We start from the raw sequence: 25,766 nt of genomic DNA on the forward strand, positions 1-25,766 counted from the left end.
GCAACTTCATAATTCCATATTCCCAAAACTTTTTATCTTTTTGAGCAAAAAACTGTTCCAGGTGCCTTTTACAGTCTTACAGGGAATTGAAATTTTTTCCATTAAGAGAATTTTGTAATGACCGAAATAAACGGAAATCCAAAAGTGCAACGTCTGGTGAATACAGCAAGTGAATCAGAACTTCCCAGCCAAGCTGTAACAGTTTTTGCCTGGTCATCAAAGAAACATGCGGTCTTGCATTATCCTGATGGAAGATTATGTGTTTTCTGTTGACTAATTCTGGACGCTTTTCATCGAGTGCTTTCAGTGGGTCTAACTGGGAGCAGTCTTGTTGGAATTAATTGTTTGGTTTTCCGGAAGGAGCTCATAATAGAGGACTCCCTTCCAGTCCCACCATATACACATTATCACCTTCTTTGGATGAAGACCAGCTTTTGGTGTGGTTGGTGGTGGTTCATTTCACTTGTACCACAATCTCTTCAATTCCATTGTTGTACAGTATATACTTTTCATCACCTGTCACAATTTGTTTTAAAAATGAGACATTTTCATTACATTTCAGTAGAGAATCACATGCGAAAATACGGTCAAGAAGGCTTTTCTCGCTTATGTGGAACCCAAACGTCAAAGTGGTGAACATAGCCAAGCTGGTGCACATGATTTTCAATGCTTGACTTGGATATTCTGAATGTGTCAGCTGTCTCCCACATGGTATGATATTTTGAGTGTGTCGGCTGTCTCCCACGTGGTAGAACGATATTCTGAGTGGTTGGCTGTCTCCCACGTGGTAGAACGATATCCTGAGTGTGTCGGCTCTCTCCCACATGGTAGAACGATATTCTGAGTGGTCGGCTGTCTCCCACGTGGTAGAACGATATTCTGAGTGTGTTGGCTCTCTCCCATGGGGTATAACGATATTCTGAGTGTGTCAGCTCTCTCCCACGTGGTATAATACTGATTGCTCTCAATGTCTCACTTTATTCACTATCAACTTCAACTGGTGTACCCGATGGTGGAGCAACAACATTCAGTGAGAAATCTCCAACATGGAACTTTGAAAACCATTTCTGACACATTCAATCAGTCACAGCACCTTCTCCATACACTGCACAAATCTTTTTTTGCATTTCAGTTACATTTTTACCTTTCTTGATATAATAAAGCATAATATGCTGAAAATGTTGCTTTTTTCTTCCATCTTCAATATTAAAATGGCTACAAAAAATTCACCAATTTTGATATATCCTTTTTTAAATGTACACTGTTATGACAGTTGTCACATACAATCTAACAAAATTGTTTCAAATGAAGTTAAAGACAACTAAGTGCTACTAGAGCCATCTTATGGAAAAAAACTGAACGAACCTTTTGGCCAACCCAATACATACATATTAATAAATATATATTAAGGATTTCTTACTACACACACACACACACACACACACAGAGGAGTTTTCGTCTTCAATATGTCTTTATATATTTCATTTTTAATGCATATAAGTTACATGGAGTGACCCTACCTTAACTTATTGATACACAGCTTACATACCAAAACTCACATCTCTCTATTATCGTATGCTTAAGTTGGTCACAAATTTCTGTGTTGAAATGCTCATGTATGAAGATTTTCTTATATGTTGCAGTTTCTCCCTGGGGTAGATTCTCATATTTCTGGTTTAAAGATACAAACATCACTTATACATCCCACTCCCTCAAAAAAAAAAATATAAAAGATAATGGCAGGGTGACTTTCCAGCCTTAAAGACCTTGGGACTCCAGACAATGCTACAGGGCTAAATTGCTGTGTTAAGATGGTCAGTCAAGTAAGTAGAAACTATATGTAGAGTCTTAGAACAGAGACTATAGTAAGTAATCTCTCTCAAAAATTCATCACAGACTAAATGGTTTTACAGTGGTAGACCATAAACCAAAAAATGGACTAAAAACTTCAGTGGTATAAATTCCTAAATAAATGATAATTCTTTTTTTGGTCACTTGTAGTCCTGAGAAAGTTCTACATATTAATAAGAAAGACTCACCTGCCAGAACAGAGGGTGTTAATCAACTGCTTCTTACATTCTTCCCCACTTAGTTCACCTAGAAATGCAAAATACACTGAAGAATAAATTTAATTCAGTAAAGAGAGAAAAAGCCACTCAGATTGGAAGAAAACTACCTTTTCCATAATCCAGATTTTTCTTTGTGGTAGCAAGGGCAGTGAAAATGATGGGTAATAGCTCCAAAGATTTTCCATTCGTTAGGCTGCCCTCTTTGATAGCATCAATAAACTCATTGGCTAATTCAACCAATAATGCTCCTGGAAAATTGTGAACCTAAAAGTTCATGGGATTAAAAAAATGTTAAGCAGAAATCTAAATGTTTGATATCTCTTTACAAGAAATAGTCTTTTGCTGAATTAACAGAACTGGCATTGAAACCCAGAACTGGTCCTATAAGTGATTCAGAGAATCATTCTGCTCTGGTATAAACTTATAATTGTAAAGTATTTCACAGGTCAGTATCTTCCAACAGTGCCCTGATGTTTTCAAACATGCCAACTCCTCAAACAGATACATGGCCATGATACCAGAAATGTAACATAAAGATTTAGGTGGTTTATGGCTCATCCATCAACTTATTTTGTTTTATAACAGTAGTTCTTATTCATAAATAGGAACTATGGTAGGTTTGGCACACTTAAGTTTTCCCTCCCTCAACAAATTAAAAACCCCCCCAAAGTCAAAAAAAGTTTTTGTTTTCCATCTCACCTCCAGCATTAGTAATCCTATGATTTCAGATGCTACTTCTTTCTGCAAATCCCCTGATTCCAACAACTGGATACAACAACTGTATATCTTAAGTCTCCTAAGAGCTCCAGCTTCCTCAGAACAGGGGGAACCTTATTGTTTTAAACAGGTGGTACAGAAACAAAGAAAAAAGAAGTCTTAGAAGGTTGAAGGGCAAACAGGGAAAACAAACAGCTTTGTAGTTGAATACAGAAATAGTATTATCAAACTACTTATTACTATGGTGTTTAGAACAGCAATATTTAGGAGCTTTGAAAAAGTATTTAATTTAGATAGAAAACTGAAACATCACCTTATCTACTTCCACCCAGGTCATTAATTTTTAAAATAACTTTATAGTGCAGAAGAAACACCTTGTAATATATCTTATAGCTTTTCTGGGATCCAGTAACCCAAATTAAGTGTCTTTAACATACTTCACTTCAAAACATCACCAATGATTGATGTCAGCAGGAATGCAGAGTAATAAAGACCTTGGAAAATGCTCTCCTCCATAAAAGCAACTAGAACACTAACAAAAATAGTGAAAACCAACTTGTTCAGAATTCTGGAAATTAACCAAAGACTTACAACAATCCAGGGAGAGTCTATTTAAGATAAACTGCTGAATCTCAGTAAGAATAGCAAGCTTTGTGGTGTTTTACCATGCTCTCATTCCACCTCCTATCCCCTACCCCCACCAGTCCATTAGTCTTTAAAACCAACAGTTCACACTCACGGTAAAGGCCATCAGCTTAGCAGCCTCTGGAGGAAACAGAATACGACTGGAGCTCCACCAAAGCCCAATTCCCAGATAACTGCCATCATTTGACCCGTCTGGCTATTCCCTAGAAATTTTCACTAACAAGGCTTGTCTTTATTTGACCTGACTTAGAACTTGTCCAGTGCAAAAATCTTTTACCACGGGCATTTGTCTAAACCAGTTGCAAGTGATGACTATTTCAGCTGCCTGGATAGCAATAACAGCTGGGCATGCAACAAGCTGACCAAAAAACTTAAAAGATAAGCCTGGAGAATATGTGTATAGGGGAAACATTTGAAACATTCTGACATATTCCTGGGAACCTAGAAGACCATGCAAAGACTTAGGGTTGTGCACATGGAAAGGGCTGTGTGTATGGCCAGGCAACACCCAAGAGGACCCTAATCTCTCACCTCTGGCTGACCCTGAGGCTCTGCACAAGCAGAAAGGCTAAGGAAGAGTTATAAGCTACCTGCCTGAGAACCGAAGGTGTGCACCTTACATGCACAGTGTCCCTCAGCAAATGCTGGGAAACTCACTGGTTCCAGGCATTAAAGGAAATCTTTGCCAAATCATTAGCTGACCACAAAGCTAACCAGAGACTTCAATGGCCACATAGAACAGTGACCATACACAACTAACAATACATACTTTACAAAATTAGTTCAGAAGAGCCACTATAAAAACAAAAACAACACCAGAACAGCAACATATCTCAGGGAGGGGAGTGGTATCTGATTTCTAGAATTCCCATTAAATATCATTTAAAATGTCCAGTTTTCAATAACAAAAAACAAAAAACTTACAGGGACACAAGAGTATGGCCCATACACAGGAAAAAAAGGAATCAATAGAAACTGTTCCCGAGAGAGCCCAGACATTACATTTACTCGACAAAGACTGAAATCAGCTATTTTATTTTTTTAAGAACTTTTATTGAGATACAATTGACACACAATAAACTGCATACATTTAAAGTGTACAATTTGATATTTTTTTTCTTATTAGTAATGTATATATGGCAATCCAAATCTCCCAATTCATCCCACCCCAACGCCTCCTGCTCTCCCCACCTGGTGTCCATATGTTTGTTCCCTAGATCTATGTCTCTATTTCTGCCTTGCAAACCAGTCTGAAATCAGCTATTTTAAATACGTTCAAAGAACAAATGAAACCATGTCTAAAGAACTAAAGGAAAATATAAGAATGATGTCTCACCAAATAGAGAATATCAATAAAGAGATAGAAATTATTTAAAAAGAACCGAATAAAAATTCTGGAATTAAAACAAGTACAATAACTAAACTGAAAAATCCACTAGATGGGCTCAACAGGAGATCTGATCTGGTAGAAGAAAGAATCAAACAACTTGAAGATAGAGCAACTGAGATTATCGAGTCTGTGGGACAGAAAGAAAAAGAAGTAAAATGACCAGAGACTTGAGGGATCCCATCATGAGTACCAACACAGACATAAGAAAAGCCCTGGAAGGAAAGGAGGGAGAGAAAGGAGAAAAAAGAAGACATAATGGTCAAAAACGTCCCAATTTTAATGAGAACACTAATCTACACATTCAAGGAATTCCCTGGCAGTTCAGTGGTTAGGACTCTGCGCTTTCACTGCTGATGGCCCAGGTTTGATCCCTGGTCAGGGAACTAAGATCCCACAAGCCACACAGTGCAGCCAAAAAAACAAAAAACAAAACAAACAAAAACCCACATTCAAGAAGTTCAAAGAACTCCAAGCAGCATAAACCCAAGAGATCCATACCATAGCAAACTATCAAAATCAAATAGGCCCCATCATTGAAAAAAAAATATGTGAAAAACCCACAGTTAACATCATACTCAGTGAGTAAAGATTGAAAACTTTTCTGTAAGATAGGAAAAATACAAGGATGCCCACTTTTGCCACTTCTATTCAATATAATACTGGAAGTTCTAGATAGAGCAATTATTGCATTTAGTGCCACTGAACTGTACACTTTAAAAAAAAAAGTCAAAGACAAAAAGAGAATATTGAAAGCAATAAGAGGGAATCAACTCATCCGGTAAAAAAAGAGTACTCAATAAGATTAACAGCTGATTTCTCATTTAAAAAATCATTGAAAGGCAGAAGAAAATGGGATAACATAGTCAAACTGCTCAAAGAACTCAACAGCCAGAAAAACTATCCCTCCACAGCTGTCAACGAAGAACTCCACAGCCAGAAAAACTTTCCCTCCAAAATGGAGAAATTAAGACACTCTCAGATAAACAAAAGAGAATTTGCTACTAGAAAACCTGCCCTAATGCTAAAGGAAGTCTTTCAGGCTGGAATGAAAGGACACCAGACAGTAACTTGAATCCACATGAAATAGACAGCACCAATAAAGCTAACTACATAGGGACTTCCCTGGTGGCGCAGTGGTTAAGAATCTGCCTGCCAATGCAGGGGATGAAAGTTTGATCCCTAGTCCAGGAAGATCCCACATGCCTCAGAGCAACTAAGCTTGTGACCACAACTACTGAGCCTGCACTCTACAGCCCGCAAGCCACAACTACTGAGCCCGTGTGCCACAACTACTGAAGCTCATGCGCTAGAGCCTGCGCTCTGCAAAAAGAAGCCACCACAGTGAGAAGCCTGCACACCACAATGAAGAGTAGCCCCTGCTTGCCGCAACTAGAGAAAGCCCACACGCAGCAAAAAAGACCCAACACAGCCAATAAATACATTACTTAATTAAAAAAAAATCCCAATGGGTCAAAGAAGAAAGCAGAGAAATTAGAAAAATATCTTCAGATGAATGAAAACAAAAACACAACATGCCAAAAGTTATTGGACACAACTAAAGTAGTATTTAGAACAAAATCTATAGTTGTAAATACCTATATTAAAAAAGAAAGATCTCAAATCAATAACCCAATCCTCCACCATAAGAAATTATAAAAAGAGGAAACTAAATTCAAAGCAAGTGAAAAGAATATAAAAGTAAAATCAGACATAAATGAAACAGAGAACAGAAGAACAATAGAGAAAAATCAAGAAATCCAAATCTTATTCTTTGCAAAGATGGACAAAATTAAAAAATCTTCAGACTGACCAAGAAAATAAGGGAGAAGAATTAAATTACTAAAATTAGGAATGAAAGAGGGGCATTACTAACAATCGTACAGAAACAAAAAGAGTAAGGTAATACACTGAACAACTATATACTAATAAATTATAAAATTTATATGAATTGCTATAAAGACACAACACAAAGTATCAAAATTGACTAAAAAAGATAATAGATAAAATAGATAGCTAGTGGGAAGCTGCTGCATAACACATGGAGATCAACTCCATGATGGGTGATGACTTAGCAGGCTGGGATAGGGAGGGCAGGAGGGAGCTGCAGGAGGGAGGAGATATGGGGATATATGTATAAATACAGCTGATTCACTTTGTTGTACAGCAAAAACTGGCACAACAGTGTAAAGCAATTATACACCAATAAAGAGCTTTAAAAAAAAAAGATAACAGAAAACCACAACAGACCTATAAAGAGACTGAATTAGCATTCAAAACTCTTCTACAAGGAAAAGCCCAGAACCAGATGGCTTCACTGGTGAATTCACCAAACATTTAAAGAATTAATAGCAAGCCTTCACAAACTCTTCCAAAAAAACAGAAGAGGAGGGAACATTCCCCAACTCATTCGACGAGGCCAGTATTATCTTCATACCAAAACCAGACAAAGACATCCTAAGGAAACTGTGAACAGTATCCCTTGTCACTATAGATGCAAAAATCCTCAACAAAATACTAACAAACTGAATCCAGCAACATATAAAAAGGATTATACAGTAAAACCTTGCATTGCAAGTAACTTGTTCTGCGAGTGTTCCGCAAAACAAGCAAACACTTCTAATAAATTTTAATAAAAGAGTGATGTCTTGCAATATGAGTAGTATGTGATGTCGAATGTCACATGATCACAACTGAACCAATGGAGCTGACCACTGACAAACTGATGGATCTGAACTGATGGATCTGCATCACGAGCAACAGCAAGAGGTTATGGAGGAGATCTCAGTCTGCAGAGGAGGAGGAGGAAAAGGCGGAGGAATCCCTCACTTCAAATGAGATTAGGGACATGTAAAATGTGGGAAACGGTGCAAAATTTGGTAGAAAAGCACCACTTGAATAAGGCTGTAGCAGTGTGAGCGATGACTCTGTTTAACGACAATGCAATGTCACATTTTTGTGAAATCCTCAAAAGGAGGCAAAAGCAAGTGTCATTAGATAGGTTTCTTGTTGAAGGTGCATGAAAAGAAAAAGATTCCATTGAGCCAACAGATAGCAGTGATTCTGGTAGTGATAGTGAAAGTCATCTTACACAATAACCCTCCTCTCTCTTGTCTCCTTCACATCAGCCACGAAGATTTTAAAAGGTAAGTGCAGGTTAATTTATTTTTCTTTATATTTTATTTATTACTTTGTATTATATTACTGTATTGTAATCAATTTTATATGAATATTTTTGGATTGTGGAACGAATCATCTGAGTTTCCATTATTTGTTGTGGGGAAATTCGCTTTGATATACAAGTGCTTTGGGTTACAAGCATGTTTCCGGAATGAATTATGCTCACAAACCAAGGTTTTACTGTACTCTATAACCCAAAAGTCCCCAACCTTTTTGGCACCAGGGACTGGTACCATGGAAGACAATTTTTCCACAGATGGTTGGGGGGAGATGGTTCAGGTGGTAATGTGAACAATGGGGAACGATGGGGAGCGATGGGGAGCACCAGCAGTTTTGCTTGCTCTCCACTCACCTTCTGCTGTGTGGCCCGGTTGCTAACAGGCTGTGGACCTGTACCCTCTGCAGCCTGGGGGTTGGGGACCCCTCTATAACCAAACTGGATTTAACCCAAGGATACAAGATTGGTTCAATGCATGAAAATCAATGTAATACACCACAGAAACAGAATAAAGGGTAAAAACTACATGATCACCTCAGTAGACACAGAAAAGGCACTTGAAAATGCCAATACCCTTTCATGATAAAAAACAATCAACAAACTAAGAATAGAACGAAATTTCCTTAACCTGATAAAGGGCACCCATGAAAAACCTCACAACTAAAATCATACTCAATAATAAAAAACTGAAAGATTTCCCGGTGGACAGGTGGGGGGACCTTCCAGGATCAGAGGACCATGGGAGGCATCAGGGGTGTTTCCCCGGCCCACTCGGGCCCAGGAGGCCTGCTAGGTTCCTGAGCCTGGTCCTTTGTTCTCTGGGGCCCCATAAGGCCAAGTGGTTCCTATGGGCATAGGAGGGAGGGAGAAGGGCGGGAAGAGGAAGAAAGGCAGACAGTGGAGGGAGACCCTCCAGGACTGGAAGATCAGGGGAGACTCTATAGGCAATCTCCCCATCCACTAGGCCCCGGGAAGCCTGCTGGGATCCCAGGCCAGGTCCTCAGCCCTCCAAGGCTCTCTCTGGGCCCCACTCGGGGGGGAGCAGCCCTCTCGGATCAGAGGATCAGGGGAGGTGCAGAAGGCACTTCCTCTGCCCGCTTGGCCCCAGGAAGCCAGCTGAGCTCCCGGGCCTGGTCCTTCATTCTCCTGGGTCCCCTCTGGCTGCATGGGGCCTATGCACATGGAAGGGAGGGAGGAGGGGGGAAGAGGAAGAGAGGCGGACAGAGGTATTCTCCAGGACTGGGGATCAGGGGAAGTACGACAGCATTTCCCTCGCCCAGTTGGCCCCAGGAAGCCTGTTGGGCTTCTGGATCCAGTCCCCTGCCTTTCAGGGTCCCCTCCAGCGGCGTGGGTCCTGGGGCATAGGAGGGAGGGACCCTCCAAGATAGGACAATCAGGTAAGCACCCAGCATTTCCCCTCATCCACTCTGGCCCAGGGAGCCTGCTAGTGTCCTGTACCTGGTCCTCCACCCTCAAGACCAGAGGCACTCCTGGGCCTCTCCTGCCTCCTGGAGCCTAAGCCCCACCCCCAACCCCCAGGGCCTTTTCGGGCCCTGCAGGTTCTAGGCATAGGCCCCGCCCACTATCTAAACCCTGCCCACCATCTAAACCCCGCCCCAACCAATCCCCGCCCCCCACAGCCAAGGCCTTTTCCAGCTTACACCCTCCTTCTCCCCACCCCATCCTCTTTTTTTGCTATTGTGGTTCTGTTTTACCTTCTGGTTGTTGCTTCATCTATTTTTTTTTAAATTTTTCTATCATTTCTGTTAGTTATCTATCCTTATTGTATTTTTTACTCTTTGTTACTGTTCTTCTCCCCCCCCCCCTTTTTTTTTTGCTGCCCTCTGTGGTTTGCGGGATCCTGGTTCACAAACCTGAGGTCGGACCTGCACTCTAGTGCTTGTGAGCCACAACTACTAAGCCCACATGCCACAATTACTGAAGCCCGTGCACCTAGAGCCCATGCTCCACAGCAAGAGAAGCCACCACAATGAGAAGTCTGTGCAACGCAACGAAGAGCAGCCCCTGCTCTTTGCAACTAGAGAAAGCCGGCCAGCAGCAACGAAGACCCAACACAGCCAATAAATAAATAAATAAATAAATAATCAATGCACTACTAAATAACCAAGAGAGCAATGATAAAATCAAAGAAGAAATTAAAAAATACATAGACACAAATAATGAAAACATGATGACCCAAAACCTATGGGATGCAGCAAAAGCATTCAATTTCACCTCAAGAAACAAGAAAAATCTCAAACAATCTAACCTTACATCTAAAACAACTAGAGAAAGAACAATGAAGACCCAAAGTCAGTAGAAGGAAAGAAACCAGAAAGATCAGAGCAGAAATAAATGAAATAGAAACAAAGACAACAATAGCAAAGATCAATAAAATTAAAACTTGGTTCTTTGAGAAGATAAACAAGATTGATAAACCTGTAGCCAGACTCATCAAGAAAAAAGGGAGGACACAAATCAATAAAATTAGAAATGAAAAAGGAGAAATCACAACTGACACTGCAGAGATACAAAGGATTATAAGAGACTACTACAAACAACTATAAGCCAATAAAATGGACAACCTCAAAGAAACAGACAAATTCTTGGAAAGGTAGAATTTTATAAGACTGAACAAGGAAAAACCAGAAAATATAAGCAGACCTGTGACCAGTAATGAAATTTAAGCTGTAATTAAAAATCTTCCAACAAACAAAAGTCCAGGACCAGATGGCTTCACAGGCAAATTCTATCAAACATTTAGGGAAGAGCTAACACCTATCCTTCTCAAACTCTTCCAAAAAACTGTAGAGGGAGGAACACTCCCAATTTCATTCTACGAGGTCACCATCACCCTGATATCAAAACCAGACAAAGATATCACAAAAAGGAAAATTACAGACCAGTATCACTGATAAACATAGATGCAAAAAATTCTCAACAAGATACAAGCAAACAGAATCCAACAACACATTCAAAGGATCATATACCATGATGAAGTGAGATTTACCCCAGGGATGCAAGGATTCAATATATGCAAATCAATCAATGTGATACACCATATAAACAAAGAAATCAAAAGCATATGATCATCTCAGTAGAGGCAGAAAAAGCTTTTGACAAAATTCAACACCCATTTATGGTAAAAACTCTCCAGAAAATGGGCATAGAGAGAACCTACCTCAACATAATAAAGTCCATACATGACAAACCCACAGCAAATGTTATTCTCCATGGTGAAAAACTGAAAGCATTTCCACTAAGATCAGGAACAAAACAAAGATGTGCACTCTCACCACTCTTATTCGACATAGTTTTGGAAGTCCCAGCCATGGCAATAAGAGAAGAAAAAGAAATAAAAGGAACACAAATTGGAAAAGAAGTAGTAAAACTGTCACTGTCTGCAGATGACAGGTATACATATAAAATCCTAAAGATGCCAGCAGAAAACTACTAGAACTAATCAATGAATTTGGTAAGCTTGCAGGATACAAAATTAATGCGCAGAAATCTCTTGCATTCCTATACACTAACAATGAAAAATCATAAAGAGAAATTAAGGAAACAATCTCATTTTCCATCGCAAGAAAAAAGAATAAAATACCTAGGTATAAACCTACCTAAGGAGACAAAAGACTTGCACTCAGAAAACCACAAAACATTGATGAAAGAAATCAAAGATGACAAACAGCTTAGAGAAAGACACCATGTTCTTGGATTGGAAGAATTAATTTTGTGAAAATAACTATACTACCCAAAGCAATCTACAGATTCAATGCAATCCCTATCAAATTACCAATGGCATTCTTCACAGAACTGGAACAAAAAATTTTACAATTTGTATGGAAATACAAAAGACCCCAAACAGCCAAAGCAGTCTTGAGAAAGAACAACGGAGCTGGAGGAATCAGGCTCCCTGACTTCAAACCATACTACAAAGCTACAGTAATCAAGACAGTATGGATGAGATAGGATCAAGATGGCGGAGGAGGACGTGTGCTCACTTCCTCTTGCAAGAGCACCAGAATTACAACTAACTGCTGAACAATCATCCACAGAAAGACACCGGAACTTACAAAATAAGATACCCCACATCCAGAGACAAAGGAGAAGCCACAATGAGACGGTAGGAGGGGCGCAATCGCATTAAAATCAAATCCCATAAATGCTGGGTGGGTGCCTCACAAACTAGAGAACAGTTACACTGCAGAAGTCCACCCACTAAAGTGAGGGTTCTGAGCCCCACATCAGGCTTCCCAACCTGGAAGTCCAGCAACAGGAGGAGGAATCTCCAGAAAATCAGACTTTGAAAGCCAGTGGGATTTGATTGCAGGACCGCCACAGGACTGGGGGAAACAGAGACTCCACTCTTGGAGGGCACACAAAAAAGGGTGCTCACCAGGACCCAGGGGGAAAGAGCAGCAACCCCATAGGAGACTGAACCAGACTTACCTGCTGGTGTTGGAGGGTTGCCTGCAGAGGTGGGGGGCAGCTGTGGCTCACCGAGGAGACAGGGGCACTGGCAGCAGGGGTTCTGGGAGGTGCTCATTGGCATGAGCCCTTCCATAGTCCGCCATTAGCCCCACCAAAGAGCCTGTAAGCTCCAGTGCTAGGTAGTCTCAGACCAAATAACCAACAAGGTGGGAATGCAGCCCCACCCACTGGCAAACAAGCAGATTAGTCTTACTGAGCTCCACCCACCCAGCCCTACCCACCATCAGTCCCTCCCATCAGGAAGCACCTAGGAGCCTCCTAGATACCTTCCTCCACAAGAGGGCAGACAGCAGTATCAAGCAGTATCAGCAGTATTTCATCTTGTGGAACTGAAAACCACAGTCACAGAGAGAGAAAATGGACTTTGTACCAGATGAAGGGACAGGATAAAATCCCCGAAAAACAACTAAATGAAGAGGAGATAGGCACCCTTCCAGAAAATGAATTCAGAATAATGATGGTGAAGATGATCCAGGACTTTGAAAAAAGACTGGATGCAAAGATTGAAAAATTTACCAAAGACCTAGAAGAAGTAAAGAGCAAACAAACAGAGATATGCAACACAATAACTGAAATGAAAAATACACTAGAAGGAACCAATAGCAGATTAACTGAGGCAGAAGGGCAAATAAGTGACCTGGAAGACAGAATGGTGAAAATCACTGATGCAGAAAATAAAGAAAAAAGAATGAAAAGAACTGAAGACAGCCTAAGATACCTCTGGGACATTGAACACACCAACATTCGTATTATAGGGGTCCCAGAAGGCGGAGAGAGAGAGAAAGGACCCAAGAAAATATTGGAAGAGATTATTGTCAACAACTTCCCTAACATGGGAAAGGAAATAGCTACCCAAGTCCAGGAAGTGCAGAGAGTCCCAGGCAGGATAAATCCAAGGAGAAACATGCCAAGACATATAGTAGTCAAATTGACAAAAATTAAAGACAGAGAAACGTTATTAAAAGCAACAAGGGAAAAACGACAAATAGCATACAAGGGAACCCCTGTAAGGTTAACAGCTGATTTTTCAGCAGAAACTCTGCAAGCCAGAAGGGAGTGGCATGATATATTTCAAGTGATGAAAGGGAAGAACCTACAACCAAGAATACTCTACCCAGCAAGGATCTCATTCAGATTGGACGGAGAAATCGAAAGCTTTCCAGACAAGCAACAGCTAAGAGAATTCAGCACCACCAAACTAGCCCTACAACAAATGCTAAAGGAACTTCTCTAAGCGGGAAACTTAAGAGAAGAAAAGGACCTACAAAAAACAAAAACAAAACAATTAAGAAAATGGTAATAGGAACATACATATCAATAATTACCTTGAATGTAAATGGACTAAATGCACCAACCAAAAGACACAGACTGGCTGAATGGATACAAAAACAAGACCCATATATATGCTGTCTCCAAGAGACCCACTTCAGACCTAGGGATATATAGACTGAAAGTGAGGGGATGGAAAAAGATATTCCATGCAAATGGAAATCAAAAGAAAGCTGGAATAGCAATACTCATATCAGATAAGAGACTTTAAAATAAAAAATGTACAAGAGACAAGAAAGGACATTACATAAAGATCAAGGGATCAACCCAAGAAGAGGAGATAACAATTATAAATATATATGCACCCAATATAGGAGCACCTCAATACATAAGGCAAATGCTAACAACTAAGAAAGAGGAAATGCAAGGCAGAAACAGAGACACAGATGCAGAGAACAAACATATGGACACCAAGTGGGGAAAGCAGGGAGGGTTGAGGGGGAATGACCTGGGAGATTGGGATACCAAATTGTACCCTCTAAGTATATGCTGTTTACTGTCTGTTAAAAAAAAAAAAAAAAAGACAGTATGGTACTAGTACAAAAACAGAAATACAGATTAATGGTAAAGGATACAAAGCCCAGAGATAAATGCACGCACATATGGTCACCAAATTTATGACAAAGAAGGCAAGAACATACAATGGAGAAAAGACAGCCTCTTCAATAAGGGGTGCTGGGAAAACTGGACAGCTACATGTAAAAGAATGAAATTAAAACATTACCTAACACCATACACAAAAATATACCCAAAATGGATTAAAGACCTAAACATAAGGCTGGACACTATAAAACTCTTAGAGGAAAACAGGCAGAATATTCTTATGATATAAATCACAGCAAGATCCTTTTTGAGCCACCTTGCAGAATAATGGAAAGAAAAACAAAAATAAACAAATGGGACCTAATGAAACGAAAGCTTTTGCACAGCAAAGGAAACCATAAACATGATGAAAAGACAAAATATTTTCTCAGAATGGGAGAAAATATTTGTAAATGAAGCAACTGACAAAAGATTAATCTCCAAAATATACAAGCAGCTCAAGCAGCTCAATATCAAAAAAAACAAACAACCCAATCCAAAAATGGGCAGAAGACCTAAACAGACATTTCCGCAAGGAAGACATACAGATTGCCAACAAATACATGAAAAGAGGCTCAACATCACTAATCATTAGAGAAATGCAAATCAAAACCACAATGAGGTTATCACCTCACACTGGTCAGAATGCCTATCATTAAAAAATCTAGAAACAATAAATGGTAGGAGGTAGGAGGGTATGGAGAAAAGGGAACCCTCCTGCACTGTTGGTGGGAATGAATATTGATATAGCCACTATGGAGAGCAGTATGGAGGTTCCTTAAAAAACTAAAAATAGAACTACCATATGATCCAGTAATCCCACTACTGGGCATATACCCTGAGAAAACCGTAATTCAAAAATACATGTACCCCAATGTTCACTGCAGCATTATTTACAATAGCCAGGACATGGAAGCAACCTAAATGTCCATCAGCAGATGAATGGATAAAGAAGATGTAGCACATATATACAACAGAATATTACTCAGCCATAAAAAGGAATGAAATTGAGTTATTTGTAGTGAGGGGGATGGACCTAGAGTCTGTCATACACAGTGAAGTAAGTCAGAAAGAGAAAAACAAATATATGCTAATGTATATATATGGAATCTAGAAAAATGGTACTGATGAACCTACTGGCAGGGCAGAAATAGAGATGCAGACATAGAGAACGGACTTGAGGACACAGGGGTGGGTGGGGAAGTGAAAGCTGGGACGAAGTGAGAGAGTAGCACTGACATATATACACTACCACATGTAAAATAAATAGCTAGTGGGAAGCTGCTGCAGAGCCCAGGGAGATCAGTTGAATGCTCTGTGACAACCTACAGGGGTGGGATAGGGATGGTGGGAGGGAGGCTAAAGAGGGAGGGGATATGTGGATATATGTATACATATAGCTGATTTACTTTGTTGTACAGCAGAAACGAAAGCAACATTGTGAATCAATTATACTCCAATAAAGATGGAAAAAAGAAGAAAAAAAACCAAAAAAACCCTCAAAAAAAAAAAAAAAAACTCTTTTGCATTTCTATGTACTAGCAATGAATACTGAGAAGATTAAAGTAAGAAAACAATCCCATTTACAATCACACCAAAAAGAATAAAATACTTAGGAATATATTTAATAAAAGTAGTGCAAGACTTGTATGCTGAAAAATTACAAAATACTGTTGAAGGAAATGAAAGAGGACCTAAGTAAATGGAAAGATATTCCATGTTCATTAACGGGAGACATATTAAGATAGCAATACTTCTCAAAATCATGTATAGACTCAACACAATCCCTACCAAGCCTCTATCTTCCATTTTTGTAGAAACTGACAAGCTAATCTTAAAATTCACATGGAAACTCAAGGAACCCAGAATATCCAAACTAATTCTAAAAAAAAGTTAAAGAACTCACACTTTCCAATTTTAAAGCTTACTACAAAGCTATTCTAATCAAGTCAGTGTAGTATTGATATAAAGAGAGACACAAAGATCAAGGGAATAGAACGGTGAGTCCAAAAATAAACCCTCGGGACTTCCCTGGTGGTGCAGTGGTTAAGAATCTGCCTGCTGAAATAGAGGCACAGATGTAGAGAACAAACATATGGATACCAAGCGGGGAAAGTGGGGAGGGTTGGGGGGCGGGGAATGAATTGGGAGATTGGGATTGCCATATATACATTACTACTAAAAAAAAAACCAAATTGTACACTCTAAATATATGCAGTTTATTGTCTGTTAACTGTACCTCAATAGAAGTTCTTCAAAAAAAAAAAAAGAAGAAGAATTTGCCTGCCAATGCAGGGGCCATGGGTTCAATCCCTGCTCTGGGAAGATTCCACATGCCTTGGAGCAACTAAGCCTGTGCACCACAACTACTGATCCTGAGCTCTAGAGCCCACAGCCACAACTACTGAGTCTGAGTGCCACAACTACTGAAGTCTGTGTGCCTAGAGCCCGTGCTCTGCAACAAGTGAAGCCACTGTAATGAGAAGCCCGTACACCACAACAAGGAGTAGCTCCCCTTGATGCAACCAGAAAAAGCCATGCACAGCAATGAAGACCCAATGTAGCCATAAATAAATAAATAAGTAAATTTATTAAAAACAAAAATAAACTCTCATATATGGGCAATTAATTGTTCAATAAGGGTGCTATTGAAAATGGGGAAAGACGAAGCTGGACTCCTACTTCACACAAGTAGGAGTATATACAAAAGTGTATACCTCACACAAGTAGGAGTATATACAAAAGTATATACTTCACACAAGTATATACAAAAATTAACTCAAAATGGATCAAAGATATAAATGTAAAAGCTAAGGCTATAAAACTTTGAAAACACAGGTATAAATCCTTGTGACTTTGGGTTAAGTGATGACTTCTTAGATATAAAACCAAAAGTGCAAGCTACAAAAAAATTAAATACATATCGAAATTTAAAACTTTGTGCATCAAAGGATACCATCAAAAAAGTGCAAAGACAACCCAGAATGGGAGAAAAATTTTGTCAGTCATATACCTAATAAGGGGCTTATTTCTCCAAAGAAGATATACGAATGGCAAGGAAGAACAAGAAAAGATACTCAACATCATTAGCCATCAATGCAATAGAAACAGCTGATGGAAATGCAAATCAAACCTCCAAGATACCACTTCACACACACTAGAATGGCTAGAATGAAAAAGACAATAACAAGTGTTGACAGAGGATGTGGGAAGTGGGCATACTTATTTCAGTATTGGTGGAAACGTAAAATGATGTAGCAGCTTTGGAAAACAGTTTGGCAGTCCCCAAAAAGTTAAACATGGAGTTACCATAAGATCCAGCAATTCTACTATTATTTACTAAAGAGAAATGAAAATGCGTCTACACAAAGACTTGTAGCAGTATTCATAACTGCTAAAAAGTGTGGACAACCTAATTGTCCACCAACACATGAAAGAACAAGTATGATATATTCATACAATGGAATATTATTCAGCAATAAAAAAAGAAATGAAATACTGATACAGGCTACAACACGGATGAATCTTAGTAACCTATGGTAAGTGAAAGAAGCCAGTCAAAAAGGACCACATGTTGTATGATTCCATTTACATGAAATATCCAGAATAGGCAAATCTACAGATAGAAAGTAAATGAGTGGTTTCTTGGGGCTGGCATGGATCAGGAGTTTAGGGAAGCAACAGCTAAGGGATGCAGAGTTTCTTTTAGGGGTAATAAAAATTCAAAAATTGTGGTGATAGGTGTGCAACTCTGTGAATATACTAAAATTCACTAAAATGCATATTTTATGTGGGTGAATTGTACAATGTCAATTATATCTCAACAGAAAAATGTATACTTTAAAAGGGTGAATTTTTTAGTATGTGGATTATACCTCAATTTTTTAAAATGTCATTAGCTAGCTATTGGTTTCTGCCATTGATTTAACAGGATTAAAATGGTTATGAGGTAGTTTCCTTAAATATTTGGTAATTCATGCTACTTTTAAACTAGGATTTCCAAATCTATGTTTTTAAATCAGGTAAAAATAAGGTTAGTTACAGGAGCGGAAGCCATGATAATCTGTTCCAGGTTTGTCTACCCAAGAAAGAAATTACTCTTATTTCTTCCATTTACTTTCACTTAGCATATACAGGCAGCTGCTTCTCATCTTTCATTATTTCCTTTTCTCTCATATTTCTACAAAACAATCATTTAGCAAGTTTCCAATTTTTAACCAATTTTGAAAATTTTTTTCATGCATAGGAAAATGTGTTTTTGAACACTTGCAAGGAAAGACCCTATTTACTTGAAGGGGGTAAGAAAAATAAAATTAAAATAACCTGCTGAGAGTGTAAACCCGCTTTTAACCTTTGCTTGTATAATTTTATTCTACTATGATTTATAAAAGGACTATAGGTCACAACCTGCAACGATGTAGAACTGGCCCTTGTTCAAGATATGGAAACAAATGTGCCCCACTGGGAATTAAGAACCTCTACATAGGTCACCTAAGATACTCCATTTCATTAAAACTCAGAGCACCCTAGCCTCTTTCGTTAAGTACAGATTAAGCATTAAACATTGCTGCTCTCTTCTCTACAATTTATTTTTTTTTGGCCGTACCCCACAATACGTGGAACTTCCCCAACCAGGGATAGAACCTGTGCCCCCTGCAGTGGAAGCGCAGAGTTTTAACCACTGGACCACCAGGGAAGTCCTCTTTTCCACAATTTTAAAAGCACTAATAAACCAAAGCAGATTTTAGGAAGTACATCCTTTGCAGGCGCCAAAATTAGCAATACAATCTCAGGTAGCCACTTCAACCCCCTTTAGCAAAATTATTTAAGTCCACAAGACAGTGCTACTTTAGTTGATTCTGTAAAATCCCCAAAACAGAAAAGTCTCAGTGGGGCTTCAAACAGTAAGAAAAGTAGCAAACAAGAAAACTAGTAAACAAATATACCAATGAATCTAGAGAGACAGAAGTAGCATTATATTACCTTTGAAGATGGCTCTCAGGAGTGCTCCAGCAGCTTTTCCTTTCACTGCCTGATTCTGAAGGAGATTAGTCAACTGCAAAGAAAGAAAGAAACAGCTACAAGTCCCTGACAACAATTTCCCTACCTGAATGACCTAAACTCCCAATGTGAAAAACACCCATCTGTCAGGTTCATATCCTTGAGACTCCAGGTATCACAAATAACATTTATTTACATATAGCAGGGTAGATCTTAACATGATGCTGGGCTGTCAAGACTGAAATTTACTCATACATTCATTCTAAAAACATTTATTAAATATTTAATCAGCACTAGGTATCGAGCTGTTCTTGGGGATATACATTCATTCAACAAATATCTTTGAACATGTTCTTCTTCCTAGGCATTAGGGACACAAGGATGAACAAGATGGATATGATAATCTGACTCAGTTTACAGTAGAGCAGGAGGGAAAAGTATGACAGGAAAAAAATCAGAAAAAAATATTTGTAAAGGAAACAAACGACTGAGATAGACAATCATTGAGGAAAGAGAGGCAATTTCAGCTAGAGTAGTCAGGGAGAAAGTTTCTCTGAGGTAGGTGACATTGCCATAGAGACTTGGAGGATGAGAAAGAGCTAGTTATGCAAAGGGGGGAAAGAAGAACATTTCAGATAAAGGTATTGTTCTGTGCAAAGGCCCTGAGGCAGCAAAAGTCTGGCATGTTGGCCGGGGGGGGGGGGGGGGGGGGGGGTGGGAAAAAAAGATCCATTTGGCTGCAGAGTAGTAAGGAAGAGTGGCACAAGATGAATTTGGAGAGGTAGGCAGGAACCAGATAATAAGAATCTCGTAGGCCATGGTAAGAAGCTTAGATTTTTGTCTAAAGGCAACAGAAGTAACTAACGAGAAAGAAGAGTGATATGATAGATGTTATGTTTTTTTAAAAAAAATCAGTCTTACTCCTTTTGTAGAAAATACGTTGTGGGAGGGTTTAAGAGTGAAATAGGAGTATCTGTTAGTAGACTGCTACAGTGACCAAATTAGATGATAGTGGCCTACACCAAAGTAAAGCAGGGGAGGTGTCATGAGTTGAATTGTGTCCCTCTCCAAAATTCATGTTTAAGTTCTAACCCCCAGCATCTCAGAATGTGATCTTATTTGGAAATAGGGTAACTGTAGGTGCAATTAGTTAAGTTGAGGTCATACGAGTAGGCCCTAATCTAATACGACTAATGTCCTTAGAAAATGGGGAAATTTGGACAGAGACACAAAGCGAGAGTGCCATGTGAAGATGAAGGTAGAGATCACAGGTAACACAAAGCAAGGAACACCAAAGACTGTCAGCAAACCATCAGAAGCCAGGCGAGAGGCACGGAACAGATGATCACAGCCCTCAGTAGCAACCAATGCCAACACTGTGATCTTGCACTTCTAGTCCCTAGAACTTTAAAAATAAATGTCTATTGTTTAAGCTATTCAGTTTGTAGTACTTTGTAAGAGGAAGCAAAGTATAGATGGTCCCCAACTTATAATGGTTCAACTAATGATTTTTCAACTTTACAGTGGTTCAAAAGTGATACACATTCAGTAGATACCATATTTCAAATTTTTATCTTTTCCTGGGCTAGCGATCAGCTGCGGGATCACAAGGATAAACAACCAATACACTTACAACCATTCTGTACCCACGCAACCATTCTGTTTTTCACTTTCAGTACAGTATTCAATAAATTACACAAGATATTCAACATTTTATTATAAAAAGGTTTTGTGTTAGATGAAATTTTGCCTAACTGTAGGCTAATATAAGCATTCCGGGGCTTCCCTGGTGGCACAGTGGTTAAGAATCTGCCTGCCAATTCAGGGGACACAGGATCGATCCCTGTTCCGGGAAGATCCCACATGCCATGGAGCAACTAAGCCCGTGTGCTACAACTATTGAGCCTGCATGCCACAACTACTGAGCCCATGTGCCTAGAGCTCAAGGTCTGAAATAAAAGAAGCCCGCACACTGCAACAAAGAGTAGCCCCGGCTCACCGCAACTAGAGAAAGCCTGCATACAGCAACAAAGACCCAATACAGCCAATAAATAAATAAATTTATTTTAAAAAAAAAAGCATTCTGGGCACATTTCAGGTAAGGCTAGGCTAAGCTAGGATGTTTGGTAGGTTAAGTGTATTAAATGCATTTCTGACTTACAGTATTTTCAACGTACAATATTTTCAGCTTAAAATGGGTTTCCTGGGATGTAACCCCATCATATGTTGAGGAAGATCTGTAGACTGAAAATATATTTGAGAGTTTGATCAGTAGGACTTTGCTATGGTCTGAATGTTTACGTCCCCCCGAAATTCATGTGTTGGAATCCTAATACCCAATGTAATGGTACTTGGAGGTGGGGCCTTTGGGAAGAGATTAGGTGTGAGGGCGGAACTCCCATGAATGGGATTAGTGTTCTTATAAGAGATCCCACGGAGCTCCCAGGCTCTTTCTCCATATGGGGTACAATGTGAAGAGGGCCCTCACTCGACTGTACTGGCACCATCATCTAGGACTTCCAGTCTCCAGAACTATGATAAATAAATGTTTGTTGTTAAAAGTCACCCAGTCTACCGTATTTTGTTTTAGCAGCCTGAATGGACTAAGGCGAAAGACAGACTTCCTCTAGCTTTAGATGTGAAACGGGGGTGGTGATGAAGGAAAAGAAGAAATCAAGGAGGACTGAAATTTCTGGCTTAAGCAACTAACTAGCTATAAGGTGGCACTATTTACCAACATGGTGAAAATCTGGGATTAAGCAAGCATCTAAATCACGCAGAGGGCTTGTTAAAACAGAGAGCTCCACTTGCTGTTTTTGATTCAGCAGATCTGATGTAGGGCTCAGAACTGTTACTCTTGAGATATCCAAGTGGAGATGGTAAGTTGCTAACTGGATATGCCAAAGTGGAGCTCAGAGAAGAGATCAATAAGAACATGTAAGATGATCAAGGGAGAAAATGTAAAGAGAAAAGACACCAACATTCAGTGATTAAAAAAGCAGCAGCCAGCAAAATGACTAAGGTGAGGTTGATGATATCCAGACAAAGGACTGTCACAGAGGCCAAAACTAATAATTTGATCTCTTCTACATGTGCCTGGTCTTTCTGACTGCAATCTATCTCTACTTTCTTAAATACATAATAAGGAAGTACCTGATCGCTTTGCACAGAGGCCAAAACTAATAATTTGATCTCTTCTACATGTGTCTTTCTGACTGCAATCTTTCTGACTGCAATCTATCTCTACTTTCTTAAATACATAATAAGGAAGTACCTGATCGCTTTGCCTGGAACCTCTGACAGCCCTTGACATAAACCTTAGAGCAGTGGTTCTCAACCAGGGGTGATATGTGGTCCCCGCCCTGCCATCCCAGCAGGGTACACAGGGCAATGTCTGGAGGCGTTTTTAGTTGTCATACTGGAAGGGTGCTGTCACCTAATGGGTACAGGCCAGGATGCTGTTAAACATCCCACAATGCACAGGACAACATCCCTCAACAAAAGAATTACCCAGTCCAAAATATACACTGTGCCCAGGCTGAGAAACCCCAACGCTTCTCGAAAAAATTGTTTCAACAGAAGGCAATGTGGCATAAGAGGAAAAAAAAGGCCTGGGTATGAATCCTCACTTTGCCATTTATTAGCTTTATAACCTCAAGTTATTTAATCTCTGTTGTGTGTCTATTCCCTATCTCAAAGGACTGTTATGAGGATTAAGTCAGATGACAGGTAGAGGACCTTGCACAGGGCCTAGCACACAACAGGTACTCAACAAATGTTAGTTCTCTTCCACCTCCTCTGTCCTCTACTCCCCCTACTTACATGATCTTTGGTCTCACTTTTTGACCTTATTCAGTTATGCTTTTCACTGCATTTTAAAACGCAGAAGTAAACCAAGTAAGATTAAGTATCCTTGTTACTTCGGAAGGCTTAAAAAATTTTCCTTTAATTGACAGACTGGCACTACCAAGTTAATGGCACAGTCCAAATACAGATTTTTTAAAAAATAGAACATTCCTTATTTTGTGTTGTCTGAAGTTTCCTCATGATTAGATTGAGTTTATGCATTCTTGGCCAGAACACAGGCGATACTGTGTCCTCTTGGAGAGTCACACCTGGAGGCATGTGATATCCATCTATCCCTCACTGGTAATATGAGTCTGATCACCCAGTAAAATGTGTTGCCTGATTTTCCCACTTCATAATTACTCTTTTCCCCTCCCTTAGCAACCAGTATGCAGTTTGTAGGAAGAAACTTTAAGACCATGCAAGTATCTTGCTCCTCATCTAATTTTTCCCTTGTATAATGAAAAAGCCCAGCAGCAACCTCTGGTATCAGGTTCGCAAAGTCAGTATCACCAGGAATGACACTCACATCATGAGCCCAATGACAAGATACACACTGAAAAGGGCATGGCACCATTCCTGTGGTCCTTTAGCCAAGGATGCACGTCCTGAGTCCAATGATGAGATACACCAGACATTCAGCAAAATAACAGATCAATACTCCTCAGGGTTATCAAGATCGTGAGAGACAAAGAAAGACTAAAGAACGGTTGCAGATTGCAGAAAATCAGAGGAAAATAACAATTAAGTGCAATGTAGGACCCTGAGTAGGATTCTGGAACATAAAAAAAAAGGACATCAGTGAAAAAACTACCAGGTAGAGTTCAAATAGGGTCTTTAGTTTCACAAATGGCATTGTACTAATGTTAATTTCCTGGTTCTTCTGCTATAAAAGATGCTAACACTTGGGAGAGGGATATATGGAAATTATTAATTTTACAACTTTTCCGAATGTCTAAAATCAGTTCAAAATAAAATGTTTTAAAAAATTCTCCCTGGATTTAGCATCCACTGATGCTTCCTGCCCAATCAAGTCTTTTTTCATTATGGTTGCCAAATGATGATTTTCTAACTCAATGGTAAGCAAGAGCCCTTCTCACCATTTATTTTTATTATCAATATGGACTCACAAATTTCTATATTTTTCAATGGTTTAGAATTCATAACTGAAGTTCATTATTTCAATGTTCAAACTTGACCAATGGAAACCCCTTCAAGCTGTCTTTATCAGGTCTGGCGTATCATTGTTATACTTTATAAAAAGCATTTGCAAGTGTCCTTATGTATGCACATCTCCGTATGAATTATATATGCCCTAAAACAATTTATGCAACATCGGTGCTATCTGTCTCTCACTTCTGATCTCTAAAGGTTTGGTAGAAGTTTCCTACGAAACTATCTGGGCTTGGTATTTTTGTGTGAAGTAACTGCTCGATAATTTTTTTTCTTTAATAGAATTGATCTGGTTAAGCTTTCCATCTCAAATTGGGTCAATTTTATTAAACTGTATGTTCTTAAGAAATTATCCATTGCCTCTAGATTTTCAAATTTATTTGTATTAGACATATACAGTTAGTCTTTTAGTATTTTTTGAGACTTTTCTCTGTATGAATAGTTAATTCCCCCTTGTCATTTCTTATTTAGTATATTTGTGCTTACTCCATTGTTTTCTTGATTAGTTAATAGTTTTGTCTATTTTATTTTTTCAGAGAACCAGAATTTTTATGTATTAATTTGATCTACTGGTTTCCTGTTCTCCACTTTATTTACTTCCACTTTTACTCTAGCAGTCCCTTTTAGATTCCTCTATTCTCTCTAAATCTTTGAATGTAAACTTTCCCATTGCTGGATATGTCAGTCTTCCTTGTCATGGACTTCCTTATGTGTTTTATAATTTTTCACTCTAAGCACATCTTCTATGGATTTCTATCAAATGGACTGAATGCATATATTGCTGGAACGCTTATCAAATTTGTAGAGGATATAAAATGATTACTACAATGGTCAACAGAATCAGGATACAACTGATGAAATTAATCTAAAAAGATAATTAGCAGATTTAAAGTAAAAATTTTAATGTGGGTTCTAAATACTAATTATAGAAATTCAGAGATGAAAGAAATCTAGCCTATGTGCAAAAATGACTTGGGGCTTTTAGTTAGCTGCTTGTAAGAGGAATGAGACAACAATATGATCTTGCTGCCAAAAAGCTGACTCTACATTAATGGAAGAATGAGGGAAATATTAGTATGCCTCTACTCCAGTGGTAGCACACATGTGGAGTCCTGTGTTCAATTTGAGGTATAAAACTTTTAAAGGAAACGTTAAGAAAACAGAAATGTTCAGAGGATTGTGTTCATGTTGGCGAAGAAACTTAAAACCAGGAAGAGCTGAAGGAACTTTTCTAACATTCATTCAGTGTCTAATGAATGCCTATTGAGGGTCTATTAGATGTTAGATGCATACCTTATCTCATTTCATCTTTACAAAAATCAAGATAGGAATTCTTTTTGTGATA

At 39.0% G+C, this 25,766-nt stretch overlaps 1 protein-coding gene across 1 annotated transcript in view; it reads right to left on the minus strand.

Annotated features, from left to right (window-relative positions):
* The window catches only part of FANCI (FA complementation group I), an 88,879-nt gene that overhangs the window by 58,995 nt on the left and 4,118 nt on the right, over positions 1–25,766 (minus strand). Inside the window, exons 3-6 of the mRNA XM_057720217.1 lie at positions 19,385–19,457; positions 2,769–2,899; positions 2,177–2,333; positions 2,040–2,097 (exon numbers count right to left, since the gene is read on the minus strand). Of these exons, the coding sequence (XP_057576200.1) occupies positions 2,040–2,097; positions 2,177–2,333; positions 2,769–2,899; positions 19,385–19,457 (419 nt within the window). The remainder of the gene's footprint in view (positions 1–2,039; positions 2,098–2,176; positions 2,334–2,768; positions 2,900–19,384; positions 19,458–25,766) is intronic.

The sequence above is a fragment of the Hippopotamus amphibius genome, chromosome 2 (genome assembly GCF_030028045.1).
Source record: "Hippopotamus amphibius kiboko isolate mHipAmp2 chromosome 2, mHipAmp2.hap2, whole genome shotgun sequence".
NCBI lineage: Eukaryota > Metazoa > Chordata > Mammalia > Artiodactyla > Hippopotamidae > Hippopotamus > Hippopotamus amphibius.